Source organism: Leucoraja erinacea, chromosome 25 (assembly GCF_028641065.1).
Source record: "Leucoraja erinacea ecotype New England chromosome 25, Leri_hhj_1, whole genome shotgun sequence".
NCBI lineage: Eukaryota > Metazoa > Chordata > Chondrichthyes > Rajiformes > Rajidae > Leucoraja > Leucoraja erinaceus.
Window position 1 is genome coordinate 25,590,856 of NC_073401.1, and position 21,072 is coordinate 25,611,927.

The 21,072-nt window shown below is 47.3% G+C and overlaps 1 protein-coding gene across 3 annotated transcripts in view; it reads right to left on the bottom strand.

Annotated features, from left to right (window-relative positions):
• Positions 1–21,072, bottom strand: part of inpp5jb (inositol polyphosphate-5-phosphatase Jb) — a 57,924-nt gene that overhangs the window by 19,532 nt on the left and 17,320 nt on the right. For all 3 annotated transcript variants that reach the window (XM_055655281.1, XM_055655279.1, XM_055655280.1), the window contains exons 3-5: positions 19,358–19,465; positions 1,928–2,036; positions 877–993 (exon numbers count right to left, since the gene is read on the bottom strand). In XM_055655281.1, the coding sequence (XP_055511256.1) occupies positions 877–993; positions 1,928–2,036; positions 19,358–19,465 (334 nt within the window). The remainder of the gene's footprint in view (positions 1–876; positions 994–1,927; positions 2,037–19,357; positions 19,466–21,072) is intronic.

Here is a 21,072-nt window from a genome sequence, read left to right on the forward strand (position 1 = left end):
GGAGTCTCTGTTGAAGTCACGATCAACGAGTTGTATATGTATCAGATGTATCTGCTTCATATACACAATGCATATACCTGATATTATATACATGATTCATATATATGAAGCAGACACATCAGCTTCATATACACCAAACCAGTTTAACTTCTGTTCACCTACAGTCGACAACATAAACATACATAATTTTGTACATGAGACTATGAGAGGCACAGATAGGATAGACATAATGTGTAGGAAGGAACTGCAGATGCTGGTTTAAACCGAAGATAGACACAATAAAGCTGGAGTAACTCAGCGGGACAGGCAGCATCTCTGGAGAGAAGGATTCAGGTGGATTCAGAATGAAGGCATAATTTACAGAAAGGATGTGGAGGCTTTGGAGAGGACACAGAGGAAGTTTACAAGAATGTTGCCTGGATGAGATGGTTTCAGCTTCATGGAGAGATTGGATAAACTGGGATTGTTTTCTCTGGAGCGTCAGAGGTTGAGGGGAGATTAGGTAGAGGTATATAAAATTATGACAGACACAATGGTGTACTGTGGCTCACTCAGGCACACAGACTAAGCCCCGGTTCGATCCTGACCTTGGGTGCTGTCTGTGTGGAGTTTGCACGTACGCCATGACCGCGTGGGTTTCCTCCTGGTGCTCAGGTTTTCTCCCACATCTCAAAGGCATGCGGTTATGTAGGTTAACTGCCCCCAGTGTTCAGGGAGTGGATGGGAACGTGGGATAGCATAGGACCAGTGTGAATGGGCGATCGATAGTCGGCATGGGCTCGGTGGGCCGAAGGGCCCGTTCCCATGCTGAACCTCCGAACTCTTAACTAAATAATTCCTCCAAAGACATCTATCCGTTTGAATGGTGATGCTTACCCAGTATCCACCAAGTCCGGTCCTGGTGCAGTTGGTCTGGATATCTTGCAGGCTGGGCAGCAGATAGTATTTGACAAACACCAAGAGTAACTGTCCTTGCATCCTCTCAGAGGTTACCTGTGTCAGGAGGAAATCAAGATGTGTTTAACCATAGCAATATCCATCAATGTTATATTAGAAAAAAAAAAGAAAACATAGAAAATAGCTGCAGGAGTAGGCCTTTCGGCCCATCGAGCCTGCACTGCCATTCAATGTGATCATGGCTGATCTTCCAAAATCAGTGCCCAGTTTGTGCTTTCTCCCCATATCCCTTGATTCCGTTAGCTCTAAGAGTTAGACTAACTCTCTTGAATACATCCAGTGAATTGGCCTCCACTGCCTTCTATGGCAGAGAAGTTCACAGATTCACAATTCTCTGGGTGAAAAAGTTTTTCCTCACCTCAGATTCGCTAGATGAGTAACTACCTGTTATTTCATTTTAACATAGAGTCAGTCAACACTGGATAAAGAGGAAGATCGGTTACTTATGAAGCACCTTCCATGGCCACGATATGCCTCACAATGCGTCAGTCATTTGGAGCATTGCGTGCAGTTCTGGTCAGCCCATTACAGGAAGGATGTGGAGCTTTGGAGAGGATGCAGAGGAGATTTACCAGAATGTTGCTTGGATTAGAACGTTTCAGTTTTTAGATTAGTTTAGTTTAGAGATACAGCGCGGAAACAGACCATTCAGCGCACTGAGTCCACGCTGACCAGCGATGCCTGTACACTAGCACACTATCCCACACACTAAGGACAATGTTAACAATTTTACCAACGCCAAATTAACCTACAACCTTGTACGTCTTTGGAGTGTGGGAGGAAACTGGAGCAGCGGGGAAAGCCCACGCAGATCACGAGGAGAACGTACAAACTCCACACAGACAGCACCGTAGTGAGGATCGAACGCGGGTCTCTGGCGCTGTAAGGCAGCGCCACCCTCTTCCCAAGGGAAGTCACGAGGGCCAATACAATCCCTTGTAACAAATTGTAATACACAATTTAAACTTACCAACACGTAACCAAAGGGACTAAGAGTGTCCATAAAGAGCTCACTCCACTGGTCGGTGAAGATGGCATCCTTCAGTCTTTTATTAATCATAGAGTTCACTTCCTGCAAACTTCAAGCACAAAAACAAGACAAGTTATAGTTGTGTGGGAAGGAACTGCAGATGGTGCTTTACACAAAGTGCTGGAGTAACTCAGCGGGTCAGGCAGCATCTTATGGAGAAAAGGAATAGGTGTCCCTAGATGCTGCCTGACCCGCTGAGTTCCTCCAAGCATCATGTTTTAGTAGGATGTGTATCCCCAACAGGGGGACTTGAGGTTGCTGTCAGATTTCCACCCCCTCTTCTCCATGTGTAGTTTTAGTTTGGTTTAGTTTATAGATAGAGCGCGGAAACCGGCCCTTCGGCCCACCCAGCCATCAAACAATAGTTCTATGCTATGCTAGCCCACCCTGTGCATTCGGGGCAATTTGCAGAGGCCAATTAACCTACAAACCTGCACGTCTTTGGAGCGTGGGGGGAAACCGGAGTACCCGGAGTAACCGGAACACGCGGTTACTGGGAGAACGTACAAACGCAATACGCACTTCACTACACCAATTGGTGTATGTGACTAATAAAGAACCTTTGAACCTTTGAGTCCGTGCTTCGGTAAAATTGTAAATTGTCCCTAGTGTAATGGTTAGTGCTTGCGCATGGGGGGGGGATCACTGGTCGGCGCGGACTCGGTGGGCCGAAGGGCCTGTTTCCGCGCCGTTTCTCTCAAAGTCTAAATTCCGAAGACTCTTTCATAACATTGCAAGGCTGGTCTCAGACCCCTGGATATCTATCCTTCGTGGACCCGACATTAAGCCGCGGTTTACATGGACAAGAAGGGAACTGCTGCTCCAGTCAGAGAGTTTGGGTGGAAACTTTAAGGTGCATCTTTAAGTTGTTGGAACGGTGCAGAGTTTTTAGCAAAATGTCTGGGGGCGCAGCAGGCAGGTTGAATTAATTAAAACAAACAGCGTGAGGTTTTGTGACAATTTTAAAGGCCGTTTTCAAAGGAGTAGCAGGGAGCCAAACCTGGAGCAGATAGCTGCACTGCGGAAGAAAGAGATCAAAAGCCCAGGAGTTTAATTGTGCGATGATCCAGGATTAAAAGCAGCAAATAAACAAAAGTTTGTTGGTGACTTGGGGACAGAACCCGGCAAATTGTTCAGTGTAGAGAAGGGGACAAATTTAGAGACACAGCGCCAGAGACAGGCCCTTCGGCCCATGGAGTCCGCACCGACCACCGATCCCCGCACACTAACACTATCCTACACACACTAGGGACAATTGAATACTTTTACCAAGCAAAATGACCTACAAACCTGCACGTCTTTGGAGTGTGGGAGGAAACCGAAGATCTCTGAGAAAACCCACGCAGGTCACGGGGAGAACGTACAACCTCCACTCACACAGACAGCACTCATAGTCGGGATCGAACACGGGTCCCTGGCGCTGTAAGCGCAATAAGGCAGCAACTCTACCGCTGCGCCACCGCACCGCCCTCGTGCACTTTGTGCGGTGCTTGATACCGGCTCCCTGAGAGCGGTGCAAACAACTTTGGGCGGCATGGCAACGCAACGGTAGAGTTGCTACCTTACAGCCCCAGAGACCCAGGTTCGATCCTGACCACGGGTTCTGAATGTACGGAGTTTGCACGCTCTCCCCGTGACCGCGTGGGCTTTCTCCGGGGGGGGCTCCGGATTCCTCCCACATGCCAAAGATGTGCAGGTTTGTAGGTTCAATGGCTTTGTTAGAGATTGTAAATGTCCCGAGTGTATAGGGTAGTGCTATGCCCCTGTCCCACTTAGGAAACCTGAATGGAAACCTCTGGAGACTTTGCCCCCCACCCACGGTTCCTGGAGGTTTTTGTCAGTCTCCCTACCTGCTTCCACTACCTGCAACCTCCGGCAACCACCTGCAACCTCCGGGAACCGCACGGAAACCTTGGTTGGGGCGCAAAGTCTCCAGAGGTTTCCGTTCAGGTTTCCTAAGTGGGACAGGGGCATTAGTGTACGGGGTGAGCGGTGGTCGGCACTGGCTCGGTGGGCCGAAGGGCCTGTTTCCACGCTGTATCTCTAAACTAAACTAAATTCCAGCAGCCTGTGGCGGGATTAGCACTGCTAATTCAGGGGGAACTACTCTCAAATGCATTCAGCGGGAGGGAGACGGCTGTGGGTGGCAAATGGCAGCAGCAGGCTTTGTTAACATTATTTCTGGAACAGGAAAAACTAGAAACAATCACAAATAACCACAAATTTATTCCTGGCATTTTTTCCATCTGGAATAGACAATGGTGTAACAGTAATTACTGGGGGTGGGTCCACAGTCAGCTTCTGGGGAGAACAGACAAGTTAACACTTAAAGTGGGAGCATTTCTTTCTGGTGTAGCTGCTGCCTCACAGCACCAGGGACCCAGGTTCGATCCTGACCTCGGGTGCTGTTCGTGCGGAGTTTGCACGTACATCCCAAAGAAGATAGGCACAAAAAGCCGGAGTGATCCAGCGGGGCAGGCAGCATCTCTGGAGAGAAGGAATGGGTGACGTTTCGGGTCGGGACCCTTCTTCAGACTGAGAGTCACGGGGAAAGGGAAACGAGAGATAGAGACGATGATGTAGAGAGATACAGCACAATGAATGAACGATATACAAAAACGCGATGATACAGGGCACAGGCTGTTGTTAGCTGTTTGTTGGGTGTAAACAAGAAGCTGGTGCGACTTGGGTGGGGGAGGGATGGAGAGAGAGGGAATGCAGGGGGTTACTTGAAGTTAGAGAACTCATAGCTCTATAGCTAGAGATTTCACTAACCCCGGCATTCCCTCTCTCTCCATCCCTCCCCCACCCAAGTTGCACCAGCTTCTCGTTTGTGTCTATCTTCGGTTATAAACTAGCATCTGCAGTTCCTTGGTAGACAAAATTGCTAGAGAAACTCAGCAGGTGCGGCAGCATCTATGGAGCGAAGGAAATAGGCAAAGTTTCGGGCCGAAACCCTTCTTCAGACCCGAAACTTTGCCTATTTCCTTCGCTCCATAGATGCTGCCGCACCCGCTGAGTTTCTCCAGCAATTTTGTCTACCTTAGATTTTCCAGCATCTGCAGTTCCTTCTTGAACATCTGCAGTTCCTTCCTACTGCATGTCAAAGAGGAACAGGTTTGTAGATAAATTGACCTCTGTACAAGTAGGATGGGCTCCATGTGTGAAGGTCGACATTCTTCTCTGAACCAGTATCACAACAACAAACTGATGGACTCCACTGTGTGAAGAATCACTGAACTATTCACTGATAGATCACAGTGGCTGCATTTCACAGCAATTGTGTGCAAGGTTACTGCCTTTGTTGACAAGGGACATGCTGCAGGGGAGGATAGGCACACAGGCTACGATTTTCTATTATTAATATTGCTGGCTGCTTTCAAACAATAGGGTTAATGAACCAAATAAGTGCCCTTTATATGTTTTGTGTAGGAAGGGACTGCAGATGCTGGTTTAACCACGGATAGACACAAAATGGACCAGAGGACATAGGTTTAAGGTGAGAGGGGGAAAGATTTCGTAGGAATCTGAGGGGTAATTTTTTCACACAGAGGGTGGTGGGTGTATGGAACGAGCTGCCAGAGGGGGTGGTTAGGCAGTGACTATCCCAATGTTTAAGAAACAGTTAGACAGGTACATGGATAGGACTTGTTTGGAGGGATATGGGCTAAATGGTGGGTAGGTGGGACTAGTGTAGCTGGGTTATGGGGAGAGAACAGGACAGTGGGACTATCTGAGCAACTTGTGCAAACAGCCAGCACAGGCAACAAGAACAGAATAGCTTTGTTTTGGATTATATGTTTTTAATGATTTATTTATTGAAAGAGATACCTCGAAAACAGGCCCTTCGGCCCATCGTGTCCACGCCAACCATCGATCACCCATCACACTATGTTATCCCACATTCACATCCACTCCCTACACACTAGGGACAATTTACAGAAGCCAGTTTACCTGCAAACCTGCATGTCTTTGGTATGTGGGTGGAAACCAGAGCACCTGGAGGAAACCCACTTGGCCACAGGGAGAACATGCAAACTCCACCCGAGGTCAGGATTGAACCCGGGTCTCTGGCGCAGTGAGGAGGCAGATCTACCAGCTGCACCACCGTGCCATTCCTGTAATGATCACATCTGATTTGTACTGAAAGATAGTAAATGTTGCTACAAAATGGGAAAATGGGCCAACCCTAAATTTCTCTATCTTTATCAGATTAATATTGGCTGGAGACCACTATCTGGAGTTCCTCGTTTCTACAAAGGAATGGAAGATATTGCTACCTTCCTTTTCCTTTCCTATTCCCAGAAGTAGGCTCGGTGGCGCAGTGGTAGAGTTGCTGCCTTACAGCGCCAGAGACCCGGGTTCGATCCTGACTACGGGTGCTGTGTGTACGGAGTTTGTGCGTTCTCCCCGTCACCTGCACGGGTTTTCTCCGAGATCATCGGTTTCCTCCTGCACTCCCAAAGACGTACAGGTTTGTAAGTTGATTGGCTTGGTTAAAATGTAAAAAACTGTGTGTGTGTGTGTGTGTGTGTGTGTGTGTGTGTGTGTGTGTGTGTGTGTGTGTGTGTGTGTGTGTGTGTGTGTGTGTGTGTGTGTGTGTGTGTGTGTGTGTGTGTGTGTGTGTGTGTGTGTGTGTGTGTGTGTGTGTGTGTGTGTGTGTGTAGTGTCAATGTGCAGGGATCGCTGGACGGCACGGACTCAGTGGGCCGAAGGGCCCGTTTCCGCACTGTATCTCTAAACTAAACTAAAAAAAGAATAGAAGGTAGCAGTGCGGGGAGATTATCCAGCCTGCGATGTTTTATAATCTGAGCACGTGGCTTCCTACTGCATTTTTCATAGCTGGAAGGTGTCCTACTTCACAGCAAGATCACAGGCCATGTAACTCACAATCTGTTGCGTTGCCACTAATCTCCTGTGCTTTTGCAAACACTCGAGGCTATATCCCCACTGCTCATCTGTTTAGTTCAGTTTAGTTCTTTCAGTGCAGTTCAGTTTTAAGATACAGCACGGAAACGGGCCCTTTGGCCCATCGAGTCATCGCCGGCCAGCGATCCCCGCGCATTAACATTATCCTACACACACACACACACACACACACACACCGACACACACACACACACACACACACACACACCCACACACACACACACACACACACACACACACACACACACACCCACCCACACACTCACACACACACACACACACACACAGTCACACACACACACTCGCGCTGAGCACACAACACACCGCACACTACCGTGCCATCCAAACTTTTCAATGTTACCAAAACCTCGATCTAGCCTACAATACCAGCACGTAACTTTTGGAGTGTGGGTCTCTGCCACTGGATACTCCCAACGACAAAAACTTGAAATCACAATAAATCACAGTGGAAAAAAAAAGACAAACTCCCTGCACAGCGCCAGCGCCCGTAGTCGGGAAACACAGGCCCGGGGCAGGGGTTCTAAAACGAACATAAAACATTGCGCTACAACTCTACCGCTGCTGCTACCGTGCCCCCGTTAAAGTCATCCAATAAGAATTTCTTATGCTGTTTATTTGCGGTCGCTCCGCCATCAATCTAGTGATCAATACGATACATAGAAACATAGAAATTAGGTGCCCCATTCGGAGGGAGCCTGCACCGCCATTCAATATGATCATGGCTGATCATCCAACTCAGCATCCCGTACCTGCCTTCTTGAAATCAAAAATAAATGATAAGTGGAAAAAAAAGACAAGCTGGCTGCCGCGTACACAGCGCCTTAACCAGAACGAACAAACAAACAAACACAGGCTTATCCCCTGGGCAGAGGATTCTAAAACGAACATAAAACATTGCTCAATACATACAACAGAGGGAGCTACTGGATTACTGAAAGCATATTAAAATTCCCATTAAAGTCATAAGTGATAGGAATAGAATTAGGCCAATGGCCCTTGCGATCTGCTCCGCCATTCAATCATAGCTGATCTATCTCTCCCTCCTAACCCCATTCTCCTGCCTTCTCCCCATAACCTCTGACACCTGTACTAATCGAGAATCTATCCATCTCTGCCTGAAGAATATCCACTGATTTGGCCTCCACAGCCTTCTGTGGCAAAATATTCCACAGATTCACCACCCTCTGACTAAAGACATTTCTCCTCGTCTCCTTCCTACAAGAACGTCCTTTAATTCTGAGGCTGTGACCTCTAGTCCTGGACTCTCCGGCCTTACGAGCCAGCGGCTTATAGAGCCTCAACATTACATCCCTAATTCCCATAAAATTCAATAATACGATCATTCCACCTGTGGCACACCCAGTGAATTGCTGCAATACTTCGGAGCCAGTTGGTTTAAACTTTAGACTTTAACTTTTACAGATGCAGGCCTTTCAACCCACTATGGGTCCGTGCCAACCAGTCATCACCCCATATACTAGCACTATCCTACACACTAGGGACAATTTACAATTTTACCAAAGCCAGTTAACTTACAAACCTGTGCAGCGTTAGCTGAGGAGGTCAAGTCAATGGATATTTTTAAGGTGGAGACTGACAAGATTCTCGATTATTAAGGGTGTCAGGGGTTGTGGGGAGAAGGCAGGAGAATGGGGTTGAGAGGGAAAGATAGATCAGCCATGAATGAATGGCGGAGTGGACTTGATGGGCCGAATGGCCTTATTCAGCTCCTAGAACATGAATTTTCCAGAGGAAACTTGCGATGGTGGTCGGACCCCAGAGAACAGTGTGGCTTTCCCTGATTGAGACTGGAACAGATCTCCCTGACTCTCAGTCAGAAGAAGGGTCTCGACCCGAAACGTCACCCGTTCCGATTCTCTCCAGAGATGCTGCCAATCCCGCTGAGTCACTCCAGCTTTTTGTGTCAATCTTCGGTTTAACCCAGCATCTGCAGTTCCTTCCTGCACAGAAGATTTGAACCCTGGTCTTTACCCACTGGTGTTTGTTTGAACTGACTTCTCATCGCTCTAGAATAGTTCTAAAAACAGCCTGCGGATGTTGAGTTTCATGCCATTACCTTGTCTATGTGATCATACTCATCTGATCATTGCACAGTACAATCACAACAACATTAAATAATATTTTTTTAGCAAATGTCTCTCTACCCAGGCTCTGAGAGCTGGCATGGATTCCAGCAATTATGACTCAGCCTGAAATTACAATGTACGCCAAGTATGTCAACAGTTTGTGTTGATCCGAACTGCAGATTAACACAAAATGCTGGAGTAACTCAACGGGACAGGCAACTTCTCAGGAGAGAAGGAACGGGTGACGTTTCGGGTCCAGACCCTTCTTCAGACTGAGAGTCAGGGGATGTGGAGACTAGAGATATGGAAGGGTAAGGTGTGAAAACGACAGATCAAAGCAGACGATGCTCAAGGAAATGTGGAATGATTCACTGTTGGCTGAGGGGAAGGTGACAACGAGGCACACAAACAGTAAAATTAATCAGGAGGACAGTGAAGCATGTCGGAGAACAAGGGTGGGGGAGGGATAGAGAGGGAGAGAGAGTTTCATTGTTGGTTGAGGGGAAGGTGACAATGGGGCACACAAACATTAAAATTAGTCAGGAGGAACTGCCGATGCTGGTTTCTACTGAAGATAGACACAAAGTGTCACAATAGTAGAGCTGCTGCCTCACAGTGTCGGAGACCTGGGTTCGATCCTGACTACGGGTGCTGTCTATATGGAGCTTATACTTTCTCCCTGTCACTGCGTGAGTTATCTCAGGGTGCTCAAGTTTCCTCCCACACTCCAAAAACATACAGGCTTGTAGGTAAACTGGCTTTGGTAAAATTGTAAATTGTCCTTAGTTTGTAGGATAGTGTTAGTGTATGGGTCGGCACGGACTCGGTGGGCCGAAGGGCCTGTTTCCGCACTGTATCTCTAAAGTGAAAAGTGTAAAAGTGCTGGAGTAACTCAGAGGGTCTGGCAGCATCGCTGGAGAAAATGGATGAATGACATTTTCGGGCGGAACCCTCCCTCAGGCATGAAAATAGAGGGGAGGGAAATGGAGGGAGGAAAAGGCCAGAACAAAGCATTGCCGGCAACAGATGACCACAGAAGGGTGGAGCCCACAATGGCCCATTGTTGGCTGGAGAAGAGGTGATAATGAAGAAATAGAAGGGTGCGAGCAGTAGAACTAGCAGGTTGACAAGGGTGGGAGAGGGGAGAAGAGGGGGGAATGCAGGGGTTTATCCACACACACAGAGTGGTGAATCGCTGGAACTCCCTGCCACAGAAGGTAGTTGAGGCCACAGTTCATTGGCTATATTTAAGAGGGAGTTAGATGTGGCCCTTGTGGCTAAAGGGATCAGGAGGTATGGAGAGAAGGCAGGTACAGGATACTGGGTTGGATGATCAGCCATGATCATATTGAATGGCGTTGCAGGCTCGAAGGGCCGAATGGCCTCTACTCCTGCACCTATTGTCTATGTTTCAATGTTTACTTGAAATGAGAGAACTCAATGTTCATGCTGCTGAGTTGCAAGTTGCCGTAGTTTGTTGGGATTTGGGAGTCAGAGCTGCTGCCTCAGAGCTCCAGGGATCGGGGTTCAATCCTGGCTTCAGCTGCTGACTGCGCGGAGTTTGCATTTTCACTCTGTTAATGTGCTTCAGTTTCCTCCCAAGAGTTCTCCAGCAGGTTAATTGACTACATTAGTTCACAGATACACAGAGACATGGCGTGGGAACAGGCCCTCCAGCCCACTGAGCCCACACCGACAGGCGATTCCCCGTTCATAGTAGTTCCATCCAACAGACCAGGGAGAATTTACCGAAGCCAATTAACCTCCACACCATTCGCACTAGTTCTATGTTATCCCGCTTTCTCATCCACTCTCTACACACTGGGGGCAATTTTCAGGGGGCCAATTGACCTACAAACCCCGCACGTCTTTGGGATGTGGGAGGAAACCAGACAAACCTCATACAGACAGCAACCGTGGTCAGGATCGAATCTTATAGAGTCACACAGCATTGAAATAGACAGGTGACATTTTGGGCCACGGAAAACTGCTCCCTGGTATAGCTTAATAACAAAGAGAATCAAAAGGGGGGGTTGATGAGCAGAATAAGTTGCAAGGTTGCAGAAAAATAAGGAATGGGGAAACACGGCAGGTAAGATTGCTCATGTAGGAAGCAATTGCAGATGCTGGTCTGAAGAAGGGTCTTGACCCGAAAAGACACTTTTTCTTTTCTCCAGAGATGCTGCCTGATCCGCTGAGTTACTCCAGCACTTTGTGTCTATCTTAAGTAAGGTTGCTCTCCTATGGAAACAGGTCTTGGCAGCTCATTCCATATACCTGTACCACCACTGTCTGAGTGAAATATTTGCCCCTCAGCTTCCTATTAAATCCTTTCCCTCTCACCTTAAACCTACGCCCTCCAGCTCTCGATTCCTCTTCACTGTCTATTCAGTGGCTCAGACCCTCAATCCTTGCAAATCTTCTCCGCACTCTTTCCAGCCCAATGACATCCTTCCTACAGTAGGATGGTCCACAACCGACCACAGTGCTCCCAAGTGTTAGATTAGTTTGATTTCAAGGCACTTGCTTCAATAACTGGTTAGCGCTCACTGTAAATAGGAATGGCCTGTTGGACAGAGTAATGGAATGGGCAAATGAAACTGCACAATTATCAGCCAACAAACAGCAAGAACCTTCAGAAGAGGATGAATAAATGAAAATGACCTGCTATTCACCAGTTCATGAATCATAGCAGAAGTAGGCCATTCGGCCATCGTCCACTCCGCCATTCAATCAATGCTGATCTATTTTTCTCTCTCAACCCCATTCTCCTGCTTTCTCCCCATAACCCCTGACACCCACCCGTACCAATCAAGGATCTTGTCAACCTCCGCGTAAAAAATACCCAATGAATTGGCCTCCACAGCCGTCTGTGGCAATGAATTCCACAGATTCACCACCCTCTGACTAAAGAAATTCCTCCTCATCTCCTTTCTAAACATAGAAACATAGAAATTAGATGCAGGAGTAGGCCATTCGGCCCTTCGAGCCTGCACCGCCGTTCAATATGATCATAGCTGATCATCCAACTCAGTATCCTGTACCTGCCTTCTGTCCATACCCTCTGATCCCCTTAGCCACAAGGGCCACATCTAACTCCCTCTTAAATATAGCCAATGAACTGGCCTCGACTACCCTCTGTGGCAGAGAGTTCCAGAGATTCACCACTCTCTGTGTGAAAAAAGTTCTTCTCATCTCGGTTTTAAAGGATTTCCCCCTTATCCTTAAGCTGTGACCCCTTGTCCTGGACTTCCCCAACATCGGGAGCAATCTTCCTGCATCTAGCCTGTCCAACCCCTTAAGAATTTTGTAAGTTTCTATAAGATCCCCTCTCAAGGTACATCCTTTTATTTTGAGGCCGTGCCCTCTGGTTCAAGACTCTCCCAATGTTCGTACTAAAAATTACAGCCGATTCATACTCGGTAAGAAACATAATTTAACTGGAACCATGTCAAAGGCCAGCTGAAATAATTGGCACATAAATATTCCCATCTACGTTAATATTCATTGATAATGTTTTTGCATGAGATTGTTTGACGCATTCTCAGCATCAGCATATGGCCTTCCGAGCAAGCCAAACACTGGGAACAAATGCTCAGAATATGCAGAGATAAAAAGAAAAAAACTAAATGAATTCACTTTATGTTCTCCCTGTGGCCACGTGGGTTTTCTCCAGGTGCTCTGGTTTCCTCCAACACTACAAAGACACGCAGGTTTGTAGGTTAATTGGCTTGGTCTAACTGTATATTGTTCCTAGTGTGTGTAGGATAGTGTTAATGTATCTGGCACTGTAAGGCAGCAACTCTACCACTGCACCACCGTGCCACACTTGAAGGGGAAATCCTTGGCTAAGAAATCAGGAGACCATTCTGTTTTCTCTAAGGGGCTGTCCCACTTGGGCGACCTAATGGGCGAGTTTGCCCTCGACTCATACTCGCAGCATGGTCGACACGAGGCCGTAGGAGGTCTTTGTAACTCTCCTTCATGCTCGAGAGTGGTCTCCGCATACTCAAGGCCTCAGCTCGGTTGCAGCGTTTTTTTCAATATGTTCAAAAAATGCCCGCGAGTAAAAAAAGGTCGCCATAGAAAAAATCGATACTTTTTTTTACTTGTAGGTTCAGTCATAGTAAGTCGGCATGTTAGTCGTAGGTAATCGAGGGTAGTCTAAGGCAGTCGTAGATAGTCTTCATCATAGTCGAAGGGAGGTCGAAGGAGATCGAAGGAGGTCATCTTCACTCTCCACTATTCGGTCTTCAACATAGTCGAAGGAAGTTGAAGGAGGTCTTCAACATGTCATTTTTTCCAAACTCTTCTAAACTCGCCAATTAGGTTGCCCAAGTGGGACAGCCCCTTAAAGAGGACTTTAGGAGGTTCTGAAACACCAGTCAAATTGAATCTTGTCAGCTCAGGATAATGCAGAGGTCCTTGCACTGTTCACCCTGTGTGCTCCTGTAAGCTTGTAGAGTTGAATTATTCCAGCAGGCACATGAAGGCATTGGAAGGCATCTAGCATTGCTGCCTCTGCAAAATCCTCCAAATCCACTGGGAGAATAAATGAACTAACATCACCATCTCCATTTGCTTTGATCTCATCTTCTCCCAGCTAACAACGATCTATTCTACATTTTCCTTGATCTCCATCCCCTTGGTCCTGGTTTCACACCTTATACTTCCTTATCTATGTACCTCCCTCTCCCCTGACATCAGTCTGAAGAAGGGTCTCGACCCTAAACGTCACCCATTCCTTCTCTCCAGAGATGTTGCCTGTCCCGCTGAGTAACTCCAGCATTTTGTGTCTATGGTCGGTTAGAACATAGATATCGATGTTCTCTGCGGATTTAGAAAATCATCTCCCAGGATAACACCGTAGACTGCAATGGGTTCCTAGTGGTGTCCGAGGTTGCGGGGAGAAGGCAGAAGAATGGGGTTAGCAGGGAAAGATAGATGAGCCATGATTGAGTGGCGGAGTAGACTTGATGGGCCGAATGGCCTAATTCTATTCCTATTCCTTATGACCTAATCACCCACTGAAGGCAGACGTACACTTAGATCTGTGTAAGCAATGGACTGACAGCCTTTTATTCCATTTATCAGATGAGGCCATGTTTAATAAACCTTCCACATTCCCACCAGTGATAGCTGCAAAAAGGAGTTAATCATTTAATCTTGCTTTGCCAATGTACACGGCTCATGGAATGAATTAGGTTTCATATTGCAAGCTTTATGCAAACTGCCCTCATGAAAGCACACAGGAGGTGTCACTGACAAGCGAGACCTCATTTGCACAGGAGTACTTTCCCACGAGGCTTTTTAAAGGAAACTAGACATAAAATGTGAAGAAATACGGGATCTTTAGGATAATTTCAGGAATGAGATATCTCAAATATTAATTGACTAAAACGTTTCTGTAAAGCTTCTGTTCTGCAAAAATACATTGTTTTTGACTTCTGCCTTCTGACAGGTGCTGGCCCCTAATGACCTTGGTTGTGCTGTAACAAAACTGCTTATTCTTGTCAGAGGAGGAGAGAGCTGGGAAAGTCACAACTTCCAAGCCCTTCACAGATCTTATCTCTCTCTGCATTGTTTCCCTGTGGGTTCGTGTGAACATCTGCAAGTTGCTCAACAAATTTAGGTTGAATGAATGACAAAGCTTTGCTTGTTTAAAGGACACACAGTGCTGGAGTAAAGGGCCTGTCCCACTTACGTGTCCTCGGCACGCAAATTACGCGACCTCGTGGTCACTATGAACCGCGACGGTCCCGCTAAGGTCGTGCGCGATTTCATTCGACCGCACGGCCGTCTGGAGCGCGTGCCGTCACTTGAAGATGGACACAAAGCTGGAGTAACTCAGTGGGACCGGCAGCATCTCTGGAGAGAAGGAATGGATGATGTTTCGTGTCGAGACTCTTCTTCATCTGAAAAGAAGGGTCTTGACCCGAAACGTCACCCACTGCTTCTCTCCAGAGATGCTGCCGGTCCCGCTGAGTTACTCCAGCATTTTGTGTCTGTCTTCAATTTTCTTGGCCCTGCTCTGGGAGTAAGAGTGGGGGCGGATCCGGACCGCAACGGCCGTGAGCCCCAGGCCGGGTTGCCTGCTTCTGCTGCTGTTGCAGGTGAGACGTTGCGTTTCGTCAGTGTCTTGTCCCTGTCCCACTTTGGCCGTCAGTTCCGCGACAGGCCGTTGGCGCGCGAAGATTTCGTTCGCTACAAAAATTTCGGAGCCCCGCGCACAACTACATACCCCTCCGCGCTTCTCAGTGGGACTGGCCCCGCGCGACCACACGATGCCCGTGCGCCTCAACGCGACAACGAGGTCACGTAATTTGCGTGCCAAGGACACGTAAGTGGGACAGGCCCTTAACTCAGCGAGTCAGGCAGCATCTCGGGAGAACATGGATAGGTGACGTTTCAGGTTGAGACCCTTCTTCAGCTTTCAACTAATTCAGATTGGCAGCTTTAGCACACATAGTGTCTCCAATCAGCTGTTAAATCAAACTGAAGATGGACACAAAATGCTAGAGTAACTCAGCAGGACAGGCAGCATCTCTGGAGAGAAGGAATGGATGACGTTTCGGGTCGAGACCCTTCTTCAGACTCATGTCAGGGGAGTGGGAGGTACATAGATAAGGAAGTGTATAGATAAGGAAGTGTAAGGTGTGAAAACAGGACAAATGGAATGGAGATCAAGGAAAATGTCGAATAGATCATTGTTAGTTGGGAGAAGACACCAACAAACATTCTTATTTCGGTAATGAAAGGAGCAATGCACAATTAAAGTGAATTCTTTGCACAAAAATGAGCAAAAAGCAGTTGCATGGTCGGCACGGCGGCTCAGCGGTAGAATTGCTGCCTTACAGCACCAGAGAGACCCGGGTTCGATCCTGACTACGGGTGCTGTCTGTATGGGGTTTGTACTTTCTCTCTCTGACCTGTGTGGGTTTTCTCCGGGTGCTCCGGTTTCCTCCCACACACCAAAGATGTTAGTAGGCAAATTGGCTTGGTAAAATTGTCCCTATTGTGTTAATGTGCGGGGATCGCTGGCCGGCGAGGACTCGGTGGGCTGAAGGGTCTGTTTACCCGCTGTACCTCCAAACTAAACGACAACAAAAAGATTTGTAACCCTCCTCTACATAATATTATGCTAATTTAAGTTTTGATTACAAATAGTTGGCAAGATTTTTTGACTTGAAACATATTTTGACGTTTTAAAGGGGAAATAACAAAATGCAAAGCAAAACTGTGAAACCAAGTTATGGTAAAATACCCTCCGCAGTCATTTGAATAATGGTTTATCAGAATGTTTAAAAAATAGATGTTTTCCATATTGAGAGCACTAAGGACAGCACTCGACAATTTGACCAAGAGTAAACGGAAGGAACATACAAAGAACAAAGTGCTTGTTGTCATAAAAATCCATTTTTATTGTGCTTACTCCTCTGTCTGGAAATCTTGGGCCGTAAATCAATGACTTGTGTTACTGATTAATTATTTACTCCATTGAGGCTTTCACTGAATTTCTATTATTGGTTATTTAATCCATGAAATTCAAACCATTATCTCACCTATGTCTAATTCTGGCCCATGTCTTACTATCGTGCAAACGTTTCCGAAATTTAGTTTTTAGTTTAGAGATGCAGCGCGGAAACAGGTCCTTCGGCCTACCTAGTCCGTGCCGACCTGCGATCCCAGCACATTAACACTATCCTACACACACTGGGGACAATTTTACATTGATGCCAAACCAATTAACCTACAAGCCTGTGCATGGAAACATATAACATAGAAAATAGGTGCAGGAGTAGGCCATTCGGCCCTTCGAGCCTGCACCGCCATTCAATATGATCATGGCTGATCATCCAACTCAGTACCCTGTACGTGTTTGGAGTGTGGGAGGAAAGCGAAGATCTCGGCGAAAACCCACGCAGGTCACGGGGAGAACGTACAAACTCCGCAGGAAAAAGTACCCGTGGTCAGGATCGAACCCGGGTCTCTGGCGCTGTAAGGCAGCAGCTCTACCGCTGCGCCACCGTGCCACCTCAAATTTGTCAAGAACACTGTCTTACCCCATCCACAAAGGTAGAGGATGAGGAGGTGTAAAACCACCCCTGTAGAACGCCACAAACAAAGTCCAATTGCATCAAGCAGCATTTTTATGGGGGGGAAAAAAGTTTTCTTTTGCTCACTGTTACTGCTTCAAAGAACTCTGACACCTCTGATAAAGGGTCATCATTTAGTTTTTTTTAAAGAGGTATATCATGGAAACAGGCCTACCCAAGCCCACGCCGACCAGCGATACAGTGTATGGAGTGACTCAGCAGGACCGGCAACATCTGTGGAGGGAATGGATAGGTGATGTTTCAAGTTGAGACTCTTCTAAAGAGTCCCGACCCGAAACGTCACCTCTCCCTGCCTTCCAGAAAGGGCAAAGACATTTCCAGATCAGTTTAAGAGATTGAGTCTTGGAGATTTAGCTGAACAGGTAGGGGACAGTGGAGAGAGTCCACACTTTGCCTCTGTCCCTTCTTGTATGGATGCAATGAATGACTCATATGTTGTCAGAGCAGAATTAGGCCCATCAGCCCATCAAGTCTACTCCGCCATGGCTGGTCTATCTTTCCCTCTCAACCATATTCTCCCCATAACCCTTTCTCCCTTACTAATTAATAAACTATCAATCTCCAACCTAAACATACCCATTGATGTGGCCTCCACAGCCATCTAATGGCAATGGATTCCCAGATTCACCGCCTCGGACTATAGAAATTCCTCCTCATCTTCTTTCTAAAGGCACATCCTTTCACTCTGAGGCTGTGGCCTCTAGTCCTAGACTCACCCACAAGTGGAGGCATCCTCTCTCCATCCACTCTATCCAGAATATCCACTATTCGGCCTTGACCTTGACCTGGATCAGTCCTATTTACATTCTCTTCACCAGACCAAGTCAAGTGATCTTTACTTCACTGGCAACAATATTTTTAAATCGTGCGAGACTGAGGCCTTAGTTATTGACCTCCTTCTCAGCTGGAATTAGTGGTAAATATCAATACCCCATTAAACAGCCATTTGTTTTCCCTATTGTACATCATATTGGCTCAATTTTAGACAACTCGATTCTTGTTCGGTTTCTATTACAAACGTAACCATGACAACGGTTGTGTGCATTAGATCGCTACTACGAACAGTATCTACTAGTGTGTGGTTGAGCAGTCAGATCAATGGGTTTCGTCACTTAAACCAAAGAGCTCTTATTAATACTCCAATTTCTAAGGGGGCGGCATGTTGGCGCAGGGGTAGAGTTGCAGCATTGAAGCGCTTACAATGCCAGGGACCTGGGTTCGATCCCAACTGGGGGTACGGAGTTTGCATTTTCTCCCCGTGACCCCGTGGGTTTTCTCCGAGATCTTCGGTTTCCTCCCACGCTTCAAAGAGGCGTACGGGTTTGCATGCTAATTGGCTTGGTGTAAATGTAAAAATTGTCCCTAGTGTGTGTGGACAGTGTTAGTGTTCGGGGATCGTTGGTCAGTGAGGACTCGGTGGGCCAAAAGGCCTGTTTCCGCACAGTATCTCTAAACTAAAGCAAATATTTACATCATTCAATATTTGGAATGCCTTATTCCCAAAATTATCCTAATGATCCCATAAGCTATAAACTAAATCTATAAGTTAGATAATATATGTGTGCAGTATTAAATGTGCAGTAGATCGATCCACAATTACATGTCAGGATGGAAACTGGATGTGTGGCGCTCGCAGTAAAGGGCCTGTCCCACGAGCATGCGACTCCATGCGGCAAGCGCGACCTAACGTGGTCGCTTGAGCCGTACGGGGCCGCGGGGCCGGTCCCACTTCGATCGCCGGAGCCGTATAGAGTTGTGCGGAGCTGGTCCCGACATCGTGCGGGGCTCCGAAAAATTGACACTGTCCATAAATTCCGCGCGGCAACGGCCTGCCGGCCCGCAGCCACGTTGAGGCCGTACGCACCGCCTCGACGGGCATGCGCAGCGTCTCGACGCCATACGCAAACTTTCCGCGGACTTCGCTCGAACTTTACGTCAACTTGTACGGGATCACTCGACCTCCGCGCGGCCCCCGCTTCCGGTTTGGTCGCGCTTGCCGCGTGCAGTCGCTCTTGCCGCGTGCAGTCGCATGCTCGTGGGACAGGCCCTTAAGGCAGCATCTCTGCCGCCCTGTTGGTGAGCTGCTGAGTTCCTCCAGCACTTTGTTTCTTGCAGAGGGACGGGCGCCATATGACGCAGGCCAAGAGAATGCCGGCAACATCGATACATACATAGCACAACATAACGTTAGGTGAAAGGATGAAGCCTTCACTTACCCAATGACATACATGTCAATTCGTCCATTTGTCGAATTTAACCCCAAAAGTGAAGTCACGTCGTCGGGTGGAACAGCAGTGCCAACGTTCCACGTGATTATTTGCATGCTGCCATCAATCAGAAAAGAAGTTAAGGAAGAAATGTTAAATAGGCAATGCAAGTTGAAGAAGCAACATTTGTTTCTGGGTTGAGGGGGATTAGAGCTCTAAAGAAAGGCGGCACGGTGGCGCAGCGGTAGAGTTGCTGCCTTACAGCGCCAGAGACCCGGGTTCGATTCTGACTACAGGTCTGTACGGGGTTTGTACGTTCTCCCTGTGACTGCGTGGGTTTTCTCCGGGTGCTCCAGTTTCCTCCCACTCTCCAAAGACGTACAGGTTTTCAGGTCAATTGGCTTCGGTCAAAATTGTAAATTGTCCCAAGTGTGTAGGATAGTGCTAGTGTACGGGGTGATCGCTGGTCGGCGCAGAGTCGGTGGGCCGAAGGGCCTTTTTCTGCGCTGTTTCTCTAATGTCTAAAGTCATTATTAAACACTTACAGAAACACAGTCAAATAGACACTTAGACTTGATCAATAAACACACAGTCAAAATCATACAGACACGCACTGGCAGATAGTCATGAGATGGTTCAGACCCAAAACGTCACCTATCCATGTTCTCCAGAGATGATGCCTGACCCGCTGAGTTACTCCAGCACTTTTTGTCTTTAATGGTAAAGCAGCAGCTAAACCATCACCTAAAGCCAAGTTTGTAGGTTAATTGGCTCCGGTAAAATTGTAAATTGTCCCCATTGGGTAGAATAGTGTTAGTGTACAGGGTGATCGCTGGTCGGATCGGACTCGGTCAGCATTGCATCTCTAAAGTCTAAAGTAAAGGTGGCGAGGAGATCTACGAGATGCACAGACACATGAGACAGGACAGAGGAAGAACAAAACACTTGAATAAATGATGGTTGCCGAGGCAAAGACAAGCTTCCCCTTGCCAACACCTGATAGCTTAAATCCTGTTCAGATGCCGCAGATATAATTAGGCACCATCTCCGCCTCCTCCAAAGCTGCCACAACTAGAGGGTCACAGTAATTCCATAAATTACATTCGACTTCCTTTGAAATAATGTGAGAAAAGTCATTCCAAAGAGTCACAACAAAAAGAAATTCTTCTTCATTTCCATCTGCAACAGTTGCCTGTAGACACAAGGAACTGCAGACGCTGGTTAATTAAAAAAAAATGCTGGAGTAACTCAGTGGGGTCAGGCAACATCTCCAGAGGAAAAAGGATGGGTGACGTTTCGGGACGGAACCCTTCCTCGGACTGAAAGTTGGGGTCAATCAATCGATCAATCCATCAACAGACAATAGACAATAGCTGCAGGAGTAGGCCATTCGGTCCTTCGAGCCAGCACTGCCATTCAATGTGATCATGGCTGATCATCCCCAATCAGTACCCCATTCCTGCCTTCTCCCCATATCCCCTGACTCTGCTATTTTTAGGAGCCCTTTCTAGCTCTCTCTTGAAAGCATCCAGAGAACCTGCCTCCACTGCCCTCTGAGGCAGAGAATTCCACAGACTCACCACTCTATGTGAGCCCTATCTAGCTCGCTCTTGAAAGCAACCAGAAAACATGCTTCCACCGCCCAATCAATCAATTGTTATTTATATAAGGAGAGCGCAAAGATACGGCTCGGAGGAAAGACGCATCTGCGACCAGGTAGGGAC